At 43.1% G+C, this 15,073-nt stretch overlaps 1 protein-coding gene across 3 annotated transcripts in view; it reads left to right on the top strand.

The window, feature by feature from the left end:
- Mcph1 (microcephalin 1) overlaps nt 1–15,073 on the top strand; it is a 204,082-nt gene that overhangs the window by 25,901 nt on the left and 163,108 nt on the right. For 2 of the 3 annotated variants that reach the window (XM_041673787.1, XM_041673785.1), the window contains 4 exons: nt 17–106; nt 2,525–3,601; nt 12,129–12,229; nt 14,809–14,826. In XM_041673787.1, coding sequence (XP_041529721.1) covers nt 17–106; nt 2,525–3,601; nt 12,129–12,229; nt 14,809–14,826 — 1,286 coding nt within the window. The remainder of the gene's footprint in view (nt 1–16; nt 107–2,524; nt 3,602–12,128; nt 12,230–14,808; nt 14,827–15,073) is intronic. The other variant, XM_041673786.1, reaches the window with a different exon arrangement.

The raw sequence follows: 15,073 nt of genomic DNA, 5'->3' as shown, positions 1-15,073 counted from the left end.
GTCATTGTTTTATCAGCTTCTCAGATGTTTGAACAGGCTCAACAGAATCCAAATACCTCTCTGTGTGAAGCATCTTTGAACGTTTCTCGTGAATCTTTAAGTTCAGGTAAAATTGTAATTTTTTTTCTTTTAGTGACAGAGTTATTATTTGAAAGGTGTAGTGTGTGTGTGTGTGTGTGTGTGTGTGTGTGTGTGTCCACTCACACTTGTACTTTTGGAGACAGACTTTTGCTATGAAGCCCTGGCTGGCATGGAACTTACCATATAGACAGACCCAGCTGGCCTCCAACTTACAACAGTCTTCTTGTCTCTTCTTGAGTGCAGAGATTACAGACATGCACCACCAAGCCCAGCTTCTATGTTGCTCTTTCTAAACATTCAAGTAACTTAGTACAACTACAACTCAACGTTTCTCCTTGAGATTTGGTAGCATTGATTCAAAGCCAGGATCTCCTGCTTGAAGTCTATGGGTTGCTTCCTGGGGATTTGTCTTTTTGCTGCAGAATAAGTTGCTTATTTTTAGAAATCCTTGTGACTATATATGAATTACTAAATGCAGTGTAAAACATTTCTGTCTGAGAACAGTTAGTGCTGAAGAGGAATTGTTTAATGTTTAGTTAACCTGTGAAGTATGCTATTGAAAAAAGTCTATCTAAAATAGTGTGAGAACTCATGACTTTTTTCTTTTCTCTTTCTTTTATATTTTAAAGATTTATGTTTGTATGTATGTATGTATAGTTTCCTGCCTGTATGTATGCCTGTGCGCCAGAAGTGGGCACCAGGTTATAGATGGTTGTGAACCACCATGTGGCTTCTGGGGATTGAACTCAGGACCTCTGGAAGGCCAGCCAGTGCTTTAAACCTCTAAGCCATCTCTCCAGCCCAGCTTTTTCCCTCCAAGATTATATAACTTTGATGTGTCGAGTTTCTTACACTTTTCTCCCATAAGCCCATGGGAGACTCTAAATAAAGTCTCAGGAACCCTGAAAGAACTGTGTCCAAAGTGCCTCAGATGCTTTGCATATCTTGGAAAGCTACAAGAGAAGATTGAGCTAGGCTTTCTTCCTATCTGTGTGCGGTGTATTCTGGCATTTCTTCCTGCACGCTCTGGATTATTCACCCATTTGTCTTCTCCTTTTCTGCTCAGATTTCTTGGTTGGAAATAAATAGTGATAAGAATGTTTGACTTCATTTTCCCTGCACAGTTTTGCGTCTCACTGTAAAACACATACCTACACACCCCCACCTACCCCCACACACATCTCAGTGAAGTAGGCTGCATCCACATTCCCATTTTACCAGAGGGAAAACCAGGACAAGGAGAGGGCGGGTGGTTTATGCAAGATCCTGTGATTGTGAGTGACACACCCAGGCCACTGACTTAAGTAGCCTAGAATTTATGCTCTTAATGATCTACCACGGTGTGTCATGGGTCTTAGAAGAGTGTGATGATTTCTTTCCATTGCTAAAAGTAAATCTCATGGACCCTCCACTGAGGCCTTCATAGCACATACAGGCTCAGCGTCAGGCTGGCCTTTGCTCGTCCCTTCACAGAGCATGGTGTCAAGAAAGGTGTATCTTTGTTGCCGCTGCTCCATTCTTAAAATTAAATTGCCATTGTCTCAAGCAGAAGTTAGAATCCCAGATTTCCCCAGATTGAGTGGTTTCTCTAAAATGGAAGCCCGCTGCCAGCCAGCATTGTGCCAGTGGAGAGCCAGCCTTGAGTGATGACTCTAAGTTCCCAAATGAGCAAAAAATGGTGACTGCCTCTAGTACCTCATAGTATACTAAGAGAACAGAGAACTGGGCAGTGGTAGTGCACGCCTTTAATCCCAGCACTCAGGAGGCAGAAGCAGGCGGGTCTCTGTGAGTTCAAGGCCAGCCTGGTCTACAAGAACTAGTTCCAGGACAAACTCCAAAACTATAGAGAAACCCTGTCTTGAAAAACCAAAAGGGGAAGGGAGAGGGAAAGAGGACAGGAAGCCTTATGCTGTGGTGAGTATTGTTGTGCCATGGGAAGGTATAGCAGTGTGACCTGACAGGGTCAAGGGTTCACAGGTTAACTCTGACACTAAGGTGGTTCTGACAGATGAGTTGTGTTTACCCACAGTAAAATGTGGAAGAAGATGGGTCCTGATCTGAGGAGCCTGGAGACTTCAGTGGTTGGGGCAGCTTAGCATTCCTCCTGAGAAAAGTACAAGCTTCATGCGAGGTCAGAAAACTGAGGGTCCTGCATGGTTCATTTGAAATATAAATGTAACATGAGAACTTGCCAGAAGAGCTGGGGATGTGGGATGCTGGGAGGAGGAACTATGTTTTATTTATCAGAGGAAATGTTTCATAGAAGACCAAAGCTTAGTCAGGAATGGTGGCACATACCTACCTCTAAAACCAGCATTTGGGAGGCAAGGGCAGGTGAGCCAACTAGGTCTACATAATAAGAAAGACCCTGTCTTTAAAAGAAAACAAGGTAGTTTATGGTCAATTGCACATTTTTATGAAGATTCTTTATTGATCTCTCCAGATGAATCCTTTGCCAGTTGTTCGCACACATCTTTTGATGATCTCTGTAGAAACCAGGAAAAGAAACGGAGAAAATCTGCTAATGAGTTGGCCAGGAAGGCATGCTCTTCCTCACCTGTGTTGAAAACAAGCCTTTCTTACGATTCAGCGTTGCCCAACCACCTCAGTCAGCCTAGTCCTCAGAAAGCTACAGACCGTCCTCCAAAGGAGGGCACCAGCTGGCAGAAAGACGCTGCAGGTGAGCAAGTTGACCCAGAGAGAAAGCAAGCTGCAGGTGTGTCTCAGGGGGTGCCTGATGAGAAGCTCTGTCTGTCCCCTGCACTGTTTGCCTTACATGGACCCAAGAGTTCCTCAGCAAAGAGAAGAAGGCCAGCGGATTTGGGGTCACCTCCAAAAGGAACACTCAAGAAGAGGTACAATGGGAAGTCTGCCCTGACGCCTCAGCTGTTCAAGTCTGACCATAGCCGGCAGTCTATGACTGGCCCCTTTCTGGGGACTCCTGATGTTGGGGCTTCCTCTTATGAGGACTACTTTTCCCCTGATAATCTCAAGGAAAGGAATTCGGAGGCTCTTCCCCCTAAGGCTCTGTTCCACTCCAGAGGACTCTCAAAGTGGGAGCGAAGAAACATACTGGAAATGTGTGACTTTACCCACATTGGTAAAACACCCAGACCCATGAGCACAACTGACTTAGTTTCAGAAAGTACTTCTGGTCCTGAGAAGCCTGATGAGAAGGAAGTGAGTACAGTTTCTAGGTGCATTTTGGGGAGAACGTCTGCTACAGAAAGCCCAGAGTGTGACAGGCAGCCTGGCCTGCAGCCGAGGGAGGCCACAGGGCCACAGGGAAGTACCCATGCTGACATCCAGAACAGCCCTGCTCATTGCATCACGCCCTTGAAAGAAGGCAGTAAGGAAGCAGGAGAACCAATTGATGTAAAATGCTCGCCAAAAGACAGGACCACTCCTCCAACGTCGGCGTCTTCTGAAGGAGAAGCACACACCTTCAATTTTGGAGAGGATTGTAAAGTAGGAAAATCTGTAGAAGAAAAGGAGAACATAGCCAAAGGATATAGTCAAAGTATGTGAATATTATTTCCCAAGTATTTTTTGTTCTCCCAGTATGTAATACTGTGTTCATATTTTAAATCTGTCATAACTAAATAATTTAATTTAAGTCATTCCCCCTCCCCCTTTAAGGAACATTTGTTTGCTCTTTCGTAGTGTCAGGCCCTAAACTTTATGGTCAAATCTGTTGCCATGAATACACTTCCCCAGGCTTTGTCCTTGTGGACTTTAAAAAAAAAAAAAGCAAAAGCACAGTAATGCTTACTTTAAATGGTTGGCTTATACCTCTCTCACCTAGTATGACTGTACAAAGAGGTGACTGATAGAGGGCTTTTTTTGTTTTTTGTTTTTTTTTTAATTTAGGTCTGTTTAGGAAAGGCTTTTGTATGTGATGAGTTCAGTAAAGATACTGCCAACATCGCCACTCCACAATCAGGGGTTTTTTTATTGCGAATAAGAGAGTATCCACAGGCATGTGGAAGAATCCAGAGCAGAGAAAGGGAAACAGACTGGACATGGCCAGGGCTGTCTGCCAGACAAGGGAGAAGAGCAGGAGCAGAACTGTGCATAACAAGAGTGATGAGGGAGCAAGCAATGGGGAAAGAGAGGAGTGCGACCAGCAGGAATACCCAGGGCGGGGGCATGAAGAGAGCTGGGATCTGAGGTGTGCAGGGCCAGAATGCTGGAGTAGGGCCTTTGTACTATCAGTGCTTGAGAACAGGAAGTGAGGGAGCCTGGAGGCCAGCATGGGCTTTAACATGCAGCCTCCTATCCCTTCTCCTAGACCTAAGGAAAATGACTTCTTCCACCTGATGGGATTGGTCACGCAGTTCCTGAGGAAGTCTGGCTTTTACTGGATCACCAAACATCCTCCTGTCTTCCAGGCGAGCTGTTGAGCTGGGCATAGATGCAGTTTGGATCAAGTCAGTGGGCTTGCCCTTTTGGACCTGACATGTTTTTCTTCCATAGAGCTCTAGAGAGAATCAGCCATGATTTTGCTAAGAAAGATGAAAAAGTAAGTTTTGAAATTTGTCAGTGTTTACTTTTGAAGAAACTCCAGGCAATGGTCAATAATAACAAATATATGTAGAATATTTTGTTCAGTTGAGAATTTGGTTATGGCTGGGCCGTGGTTGCGCAAGCCTTTAAACCCAACACTTGGGAGGCAGAGGCAGTGCATCTCCGTGAGTTCAAGGTCAGCGGGAGTTCCAGGACAGCCAGAACTATTACACAGAGAAACCTTGTCTCAAAAAAGCCAAAAAAATAAAAAAATGAATAAATCAAACAAAACAACTAAAAGCAAAAAAAAATTGGTTAGATCTCTCTCTATCCCTCAAGTAAGAAGTTGGTTGTTGCTTTGATTTCTGCTTATTTTGCTTTAAGATTATCATTCAGATAGGTTTGTTTATTCCTAACTATAATTTAATTATAATTACTAAAGTGCTTTATTTTTTAAACATCACAATAATGAGCTATATGATTATAGATTTTGAGGCAAAAGTAACGAAAATATCAACAAATTTTGCAATCAAAATTGAAATCTTGGCCTTTGACTATTTTTAAAAATTTGGTTAAAACTGAATATGACCAAATTGGCCCATCATCATTTCTATACAATAAGGTGACTTTAGCCACTATAGGATAGGTGTATCAGGGTGAAATAATTGCATCCTATCTCTTCTCTTTGAGTATAAACTCACCCACATCAGCTCAAAACATCAACTAAATGCTTTTTAGTTTTAAGCTGATAAGTATCTTAGCTTTTAAATAATTTATATTATATCCATAAGAGTTTTGTTAATCAAGATTAATGTGCTCTCAAAAATATAAAATTGAATGACTAGTAAATATGAAAAAGTATATATGTAGAACTGTTTTGATAATTCCACAATATCCTGTTTTGAGTTATGAGTTTTTATCCTCTTTTAAAGCTTTTGAATATTATATGATAAATGTAAACCATTTGAGTGTTGTATGATATGTAAATATAAATTAAGTATGACACAACTGGTACCAAACAGCCTGGCACATCCTAAATCCCAGCATTTTTGGTGTGCTGTCTTTAGAAGCAGGTGTATTTCTTCATGCAGAGCTCAGCCTTCCTGTCCCCAGTCCTAAGCATCAGACTTCGGAAACAGACAGTGAAGGGCACAGACATGGTGTGGCCCTCCAGGACTGGAGGAGATTGAGCGGGTTGGTGATGATGGTGGGGAGTGAGGTTGGCTTGCTGGTACACAGACAGAGACTGGTGTGATTCAGTTTGACTCTGATGGAAATGTACTATAAATTATCATGTCTTTCCACAAGACAAACATGGGCTCATAGGGCAAGATCTATCTAGCCTAAACTCAAGCACTTTCTTTTATACTAATAGTGTTAAGACTCACAGATATTTTACATTGTCCACTGTCAGCCCAGCCTGGATTCACGCCAGTCAACTCTTTGGGGATCCACCATAGAAACAAATCATAAATCCTTGGGCTGAAATGGGAATTCTATAGTTACCCCAGCTGGAGCCAACAAGGCTGCTCTGAGCACCTGCTAGACCCTCCATGATCCTTAAGTTGAAATGAAAGGCTCCAGTCTGCTTTCATCTTACGTGCACTTGTTGACTCTAAGATAGTGTGCAATAAGGTTCCTGAAGAAAGTTACCAAAAAGGTCAGTAACATTGAAACAGTGTGGCATAATCATTAACTCTTCACATTTTATTTTCTAATTTAATGAACAAAACCAAAAAATATCCATTGTTAAAAAGAATAAACTTTCCCATCAAATCCTTACTTTGTCTTTATTAATTCTTGGATTACTATTGAAGGTTAGTTGTAGACCTGTTACGTCTCACACAAGAGAGGAGAAAACAGTGTGTACCCCTACCCCAACAGACTCTAGAGAAAAGACAGGTAGTAAATCTAAATAGGACGTGTCAGCTAGTGAATCTGTTCAAGGGTGTGTAGTAAAGATACAGCTGACATGACCATCCCATAGCATAGGTTAAGGTTTTTACTGTAGATATGAGAGCGAGAATAGCCAGAGGCATTAGGAAAAGTCCAGAGCAGAGAGAGAAAGAAGACTGGTCATGTCATAACCAGGGCTAGGGAAGCAGGAGAGCAGAGAAGAGTGGACAATTTGAATAAGAGACAGTGGGTGGGAATAAGAGCTTAAAAGGATAGGCAGGGAGAGGCAGTGTAGTGAGAACAGCAGGAGATGGCAGGGGTTGGGGGAGCCTCAGCTTTATAAAGAGGACAGATGCTGTCTGGAAGGAGTGGAGGTGAGAAGGGCTAGGATGCTAGCATAGACTGAAATGTATCATTGTGATACTGAGGGAGCCTGGAGGCCAGCAGGGACTTTGATATGCAACCAGATATGTGTCAGTGGAGCCATATGTCCCTTCTTCCAGATTCCAGACTTAAGGAAAATGACTCCTTTTGGCAGATGGGAACCAGTGTCACAAGTTCCCGAGGAATGTGGCTTTATCTAACCCCTAGAAATCCTCATATAGTCTAGGCTGATCCCATTTCTGGATGCACAGACTACCTTTTGCAGTGTGGGGAATTGGAATTTCTTTTGGACCTGACAGTGAGTAATTAGAAAAACAGTGACACCCTGAGAGCTCTGCTCCATCAGGCACGCAGAAGGCTGAGAGGGCATGCTTGTGTCTACTGGAGGTAAGTACAAATGACTGAACATCCGACAGGAAGGAGGCGGCCAGTGCAGCAACAAGCCAGTGAGCCTCTGGGGCAGGGATGGTGACCACAAATGGGGCAGGAATCAGATCCACAGCAAGGCAGGGAGTTCCAGTTTGTTTTGTAGTGTGATGAGAAGCCGCTGGGGATTTTGAGCTGAAGTAACCAAATCTGATTTGTTTTCATCGTAACCCTGGATACTGTGAAGAACAAACTGTAGTTTAGTATGTTTGCTAGAAGCAATTACTGTCAACAGTATTTCCTTCCAGATAACTGTGTGTGAATAAACATAAAAGTGAAATATATTTAAAGGGATTCTCTTGCATACATAGAATCATATTATCCTGTTGCCTTAACTTGGCCTTTTAAAAGCTCATAACCACACATCGGATGTATTCTTCACAGTGGATTTTTTTTTTTTTTTTAGTGTAACTGCATTGAGGATCAGTGACATTTCCTGGAATAGGTCAAAAGGATATAAATACAGATAATTAGAGAAAGACATTTTTCCAAAATTTTTGTTGATGAAATTCAAAATTGAGTATAGTTTTTGGAATGCATGTCTTTGCTAAGGGAGAATGAGTGGCCATGATGTTATGGGGACTCTGGTAGCTGAGTTTCCCATCAAACTTGAATACAAATAATTCTTTAAGACTGATGCTTATCAGTATTATGTATCTCACCCTTGAGTGCGCCTTTTCACAGAGATTGGTCCTGTCCAGATCTGATGCTAGTTCTCAGGAGATGGCTCTCAAGCCTGTTAGGTCCTAAGGCAGTGTTTATGTAACTATAGGTCGTTTCTCCATGTGTGCCTTACAGCAGGTTCTTATCTTGAACATGTGGCACTTGGCAGTGGGAAGCTCAGCAGAAGCTCTTGGATCGTGCAGGTAGTGTGGCCTTGCAGTTAGGAAATTGATTGCTTTGTTCTTTTTCAGCTCTAGGAAATACTGGAGGAACTATAGTGAATGCAGAAATAAATGTCTAAACCCAGGTTGTGTGGGGATGAGGTCTTACTTTCTGTTTTATTGTATGTATTTATTTTGGAGGCAAGATCTTACTGTGTAGCATACTTGATCCCCAGTTACTAATCCTCCTGTTTCAGCGTCCGGGCTGCTGAGACTATGGGTGTGTAGCAACACGTCAAGCTTCATTTTAACTTTTGATATGGCAAGACAGGAAGCATGAAAAGCAGCCTGGTCATTATTGAGATGACATCCTCTGCTCCCTCCTCCATGAAGTCAGTTTGAATTGTTCAGGAGATAAAGTCTATCGGTTATCCTGAGCACCCTGGTGTACAGTAGAGCTCCTACTTGTCTCACTAATGATGCTGATGGCAGGAGTTCCATATGTCTCTCTTGAATACCAGCAGAGTTAGTCCTTTCCACACTAAGTCCCACATCTGGCCATTGATTTGATGCACATTTTCTCCTGTGCAGCATGTGGTGGAATTTTACATGTCAGCATTTTATACACGTGTGTTCACTTATCTGTGCAGCTTGGCTATTTCCAAATATTGGATTCTTTTGTAGAATACCAGCTGTTGGGGGTTGTTGATAGATCGCTGTCTTCCAGCAGGTCTGGCTACCAGATATTAAGGAAGGCAAGTTTCGTAAACATTTATAAACATTTGTTGGCCAGCAAAATGGAGAAAAGTTCTCCAAGTTGACAGATCTGCTGAAGGCCCAGCCTCTGTCTCTTAACTTACTGTCCTATTAGAGGCAAGCCTCTATAAAAGTTATTGTCCACCTTAGACTACCTGGTATCTCTTAACTCTGTACTTTATTGTGGGTCATTTAGGTATAACGATGTGGGCGTTGTCTCCGGAGATACAGATTTCAGCTAATACTGGATTTCTGTGCCCTACTCATGCATGGTTTAGGTAGTGCTCTGTAATCTGTAATATCCAGCCAATCGTTCTTGAATCCACAAATTTATCCAATGGGAAGCTTTCTGCCTGCTTGATGTCATCAGTTACAGTTTATTCGTTCCATCCACAGTGGCAGTTAGCAAGGCATTTCAAAACGGGCTTGTGGACTTGTCTCTCAGGGGTGGCATCTGTTAACTCTTGTCTGTCCACTCAACCCACTTGTACTTTTTGAGATTGAGACTTACATAATTACAAAACTGTTGGACCTGGGGTTCTTTTCTATTTGTTTTTGTTACTTAAGACATTGTTTTGCTCTGTAGCCCAGCCTGGCCTTGGAGCAGTCTCCCTATCTCAGCCTCTAGATTGTTGAAGTAAGAGCGGCGGGGCTGTGTTCGCAGCACCCCGGCCGCCTGCTATTTTATGCCCTGAAATAACAACACACAAATTGTATTCATTTAAACACTGCTTGGCCCATTTCTATCTAGCCTCTTCTAGGCTAATTCTCACATATTAATTTAGTCCATTTCTAATCATCCGTGTAGCGCCCCTAGGTGCGCTTACCGGGAAGATTCTAGCCTACGTCCATCCTGGGTTGGAGCTTCATCGCGTGTGTCTGCCCGGGAGCGGGGCATGGCGTCTCTTCTGAGGCGTCTGCTCCCGAGAGGAGAGCTATCGAGTCTCTGAGCTCACTTCCTCTTCCTCCCAGCATTCTGTTCTGTTTACTCCACCCACCTATGTTCTAAGCTATGAGGCAAGCAGTTTGTTTATTACTTAACCAATGAAATCAACAGATTGATATATGACACTCCCACATCACTAGATCAGTGATTCTCAATCTTCCTAATGTTGCTACCCTTTAATACAACTCCATTATATTGTGATGACCCACAACCATAAAATTATTTTTATTACTACTTCGTAACTGTAATTCTGCTACTGTTATGAATTATAATGTAAGTATATGTGTTTTCTGATGATCTTAGATGACCCCCAAAGGGGTTGCAACCCAGGAGTTGAGAACCACTGCTCTAGGGTCCTGGAATTACACTCCTGTTCCACTGTATCCTTCTGCTAAGTTCTTGTTTAAATTTTTTAATTGACTATTTTATGATAACTAGGGCAACAAAGTATGTGTACAATAAGGCTAGTCTGAAAATGAGAGGCGTCTAAGATTTATCATTTGGGTAGAACATTGTGTCCACCTCCACTCTGGCCTCCCCCCACCCACCCTGGATGAGAGTATTTGGGGGTTGAGCCTTTGGAAGAAAATTACATTCAGATGAGATTGTAAGGCGGGGGCCTCAATGAAGAAATTAGTGTTTCACGAAGAGGGTAAGAGATACCAGGAATCCTCCTCTTGCCCTCTTTGCCACAGGAAGTGTAAGCAATAAGGCTGCCATCTGGAAGCCAGGTGGATGGGCCCTCACCAGAAGCCCATTCTCAGCACCTAATTGAAGTCTCAAAAATAGAACATTAAACCTCATTATCAAGTTAGCCAGTTAGGGCTTCAGACAGTTATCAAACTCTTATGTGGAGGACCAGCAGTTTGCTGGAGGTTGACAGTGGGTGAGTGGCCTTAGACAGGAGGTCTAGAGAAGGGACATTAGCAACGTAGGAATGGATGGTGTTACAGGAGGCACTGCAGGAACAGACAGGCATAGCGTGGAGGGGGACCAGACTGGCCCCACAGCCCGCTCAGAACCACTTTGCACTCAGGTGCTTTTGGTTGCCTGGCGACCTTAGAGAAGATGAGCAACCTCCTATGGCAGAGCATGCGAGGTAAAATAAGTGAGAGTTGTTTGCTTGCTTCATGCTATGTCAGGGTCCTCTGCCCTCTTATGGATATTCTATCCCTTAACTAGTAATCTCGGATCTGAAAGATGATTAAAAACAAATTCTGTGTTCCATGCCTGTTAGGAGCTGAGAGGTGCTTTTTTAAAAGATTGTTTAAAAGCATAGGGAATCAATCCAGAAATGTTGGTGTCACAAAGTGAGAAAGTGTGCTGTGTCTTAGAGCAGACTCGTTAACCCTTTACCTGCCTGCTGCAGTCTATCCACCTCTTAGCAATTGAGGGCTTTAGTGGGTGGGCAGTTATCCAGGATTGAGAGAGACATGACATTTAAAAGATGGCTAAAGAGGAAGGAGAATACTGTGTGATTGGTTTGTCTCCAAAGGGATCCAATTTAGACATTTATAAACAAAGAATGTTGACCTTAAAATGTTCATAGGGCCCAGGATACAAATAACATAGTTTGAATTCTGGGGAGCCCTTAACTATTCTACTTCTTTTTTGAGCTTACTGATTTCATTTTTACACTTATTTATTAGGGAGTGCATTGTGCAATGGTGTGTGTGTGTGTGTGTGTGTGTGTGTGTGTGTGTGTGTAGATCAAGATAGCTCAAAGGAGTTAGTTCTTGCCGTCTACCATCTGGAGATGGGACTCAGACAGGATCCTTTACCCACAGAGCCATCTTGCTAGCCCCTATTTTTATAGACAGAATTCTGGTTTTGAAGCATGAATGGACGTTTTCAAGTGTGACTCCTCAAACTTGGGTCACTCTGGGTTTTATCAAACTGTCCTACCTGCAAGGTAGACTTTCTCATGTGCACCGTTTAGTTTCTGGAAGTGCTTTTATTTTGCCGTGGAGCGTGTTTATTTGTGTGCCTAGCATGAGCGTTGGACAGTGTCTTCTGTACTGGGCCATCTGCAGTGGCAGCCTCACATTGTGTTTGCCCATGAACCAGCCTACAGGTGGGATGTGCAGTTCACCTGGCATCGCCTGCCACAGCTGCCGCCTGCCAAGGTCATAAATGTGGCACATGTAGGCCCACATATATTCTGCTTAAAAAGCCCAACCAATCTTCAAAGATTGCTGTCTTCTCTTCCCGTTAGGCATCAAGAGAATGCTTAACTTGGTTTGTGCTTAACTTCCATTTGCATTCAATCCATGTTGTGTCTAACTAGCCTTCACTCCACTTGGTTTTAGGTGTTAACAGTGAACCGTTGAGGCCTGAAACTTCAGACAGCTCTGGTTCAGACCTTGTCAGACCTCACAAGAAACCCAAGAAATGTGGGAAAGAACAAAAGGTCAGTGGATAAAAGTGTGATTCCAAACCTTCAAATGCTAAGATATCATAATGTTCTACTCTGGGTTAATGAGGCAAATTATTTCATGCACCATGTGTTTGTTTAAGAAATTAATTACAGCCGGGCGGTGGTGGCACACGCCTTTAATCCCAGCACTCGGGAAGAAGGCAGAGGCAGGCGGATCTCTGGGAGTTGGAGGCCAGCCTGGTCTACAAGAGCTAGTTCCAGGACAGGCACCAAAGCTACAGAGAAACCCTGTCTCGAAAAACCAAAAAAAAAAGAAATTAATTACGGTGAATGTGGGCAGTTTGCATATAACACTGAAGGTCTGACGTCATGCAGGAGGAAGTGTTGTCGCTGACAAACACAGCTTCCTCGTGTCGCTTTGCCAGCACATGCCTGGCTGTGAACAAACCTCCTGCTGCTCCTAGGCAGTGGGGCCAGTGTCTGTCGCTCTGTGCCAGTTTGTGAATAAATCAAGGCCTGGCATAAAACCAATAGTCAGAAAGCTCACGGAGTCTATGGTGAACTTGAAGTCTGTATGGTGGGGGAGATGACCCTGCTAGGCCAGGAAGAGAGACTCAATTGCTTAGACATTGCTAGAGGCATTGATTTAGATAGAGGGATGGAGAGGACAAGTGCTTTTGCCGCTTGGTGGATTTGAAGAACGGTAGAAATTCCTTGATAGGTGTTTTATATTTAAGCTTTCCAGCACATTGAGATCTTTTCTGCAGGGTAGGGATGGGCGTTTGTTCGGCATCTGGTGGTTCAGTTTGCTGGTATTAAGGCTGTCTATAGGATTGTGGATTAGATTGGTAACTAAGTACAGCTTCCTCATCTAAATCATCTCCAGGTTAAACTAGTACCCGTCCTTCCCCATTTCCCCTCAGAAACAAGAATTTCACCTGCTTGGTTTTCGTCCTTACTCGATGATCGTGGTAAAGTGAGATCTGAGATTGTGACAGGCCCTGTTTTTGTGTACAGTGCAAAGCAAGAGATTTCCATTTTATTAAGCATGGAATTTGTCCTTTTTATCTTTTTAAAATATTGTGATAGAACCAGGGCTTTAGCGCAACAGTAAGCCTGTGTGGTTTGATCTCCAGGGCTGCAAAGAAACGAACATCTCATAATTGAATGTTAATGTCAAAAAGAGGGTTTCACAGGGTGGAGGTGGCACTCACCTTTAATCCCAGCATTTGGGAGGCAGAGACAGGCGGATCAATCACCATGGTTTCGAAGCCAGCCTGGTCTACAGGGGAAGTTCCAGGAAGCCAGAAATGCACAGGGAAACCTTGTCATGAAAAACCAAAAAACAGATGAAAGAAAGGAAGGAAGGAAGGAGGGAAGGAAAGAGGGAAGGAAAGAAGGAAGGAAAGAAGGAAGAAGGGGGGGAGAAGGGGGTTTCATCTGCTAATTATTGTGACACATGGAGGTTGACCAATCTGGTGGCCAGGATAGTGTGTGCTGCAGCTGTGGGGATGAACACAGCTTGAAGCTCAGATGTTTCTCTGGGCCCTAACTGGTTAGAGCATCAAGGGTCCATCTTAGCAGGCCAGTCAGAGTGGGTAATGCTGTGTAACATGGAGATTCGGGGTGAAGGGTAGGGGCCTTGAGAAAACTCAAGGTCTGTGCATCAAAGGAGATGAGGTACCTACCAGGTGACAGTTGTACCACAGTGCTATGTTTATTGTAAGCCTTCCTGAGGGCACAGGCCTCCTTGTTTGGTCTGTGGTTTGTTCTGGGAAGTTACCAGCTATTGCTGCTTCTCCTCATTTTCTCAGCTCTGCATTGCTGGCACTACAATGTTACCATGTGTTACCCATTGCTTCTGGAGTTCATACTTTGTGATGTTTCTTTCCTTGGGGTCTTTTTGTAAGGTAGGTTCCACTCTGTAGCCCTGGCTGGCCTGGAATTTGCTCTGTAGAGCAGGCTGGCTTCAGATTTCAGGGATGTTTGCCTTTCTTTCTTCTGAGTGCTGGCATTGAAGACATGCTCAGCCAAGCCTGGCCTCTCTTGTATCTTTACTTACGTTGTTTTTTTTTTTTAATCAATTTTGTTTCCATCTCCCCTTTTGTTCACTATAAGTCCATTAGTCAATCTACAAACTGAAGTTCATCATCTGTTCGTTGTTCTTTTAGGTTCTTGTAGCTTTATTTGAATTTATTTGATCATTTTCAGTCTGCAGCATGCATGCTCGTTTTGAAGTCTGTCTCTGACACCTCTGCTTTCCCATTTTTATTTTTCTGTTTTGATTATCTGCAGTTTCTCATAGTTTCACTCCTATATTCCACAGCTAGGAGCATGTTGTTTTGCTGTCTAGGTAGGAGACAGGCTGGTTGAGAGCTGGGCCTCTGACTCTGGGAGTCTGACTGTCCCAGGCAATGTGAACCTCAGATGCCATGTCAGCCATTCAGTGCTGCCAGCTGGCTGCTGGGGCAGTGTTATCACAGATATTGCTTGCCCGTTTGTATCTTGTACAGTTTTCTGACTGAACCTAGTTTGTTGGTAGATTTACAGGACTCAGTCTATCACCACTGGAGACTATGGCTTAGTTTTTATGTTTTTTTTTTTTTTTTTAGAAAAGAAGACTTAAAATGGTGGGTATTAAGTGTATATATATATATATATATATATATATATATGTGTGTGTGTGTGTGTGTGTGTGCGTGTGTGTGTACACTTTAAAATGATATATATAGAGAGAGATGCATATATCCTTTTATTGATTTGTTGGGGAGGGTTCTGGGGGATGTAAACATTTGTATATGTATGCACTTGCATATGGAGGACAAAGTCAACATTGCTCCACACTTTATTTCTTTTTTTTTTAATATTTATTTATTT

The sequence above is a fragment of the Microtus oregoni genome, unplaced genomic scaffold (assembly GCF_018167655.1).
Source record: "Microtus oregoni isolate MIOR12 unplaced genomic scaffold, Mior012 000024F_ref0000369, whole genome shotgun sequence".
Taxonomy (NCBI): Eukaryota; Metazoa; Chordata; class Mammalia; order Rodentia; family Cricetidae; genus Microtus; species Microtus oregoni.
Note: the sequence above shows the minus strand (reverse complement) of the source record. Positions and strands in the feature narration are given on the sequence as shown.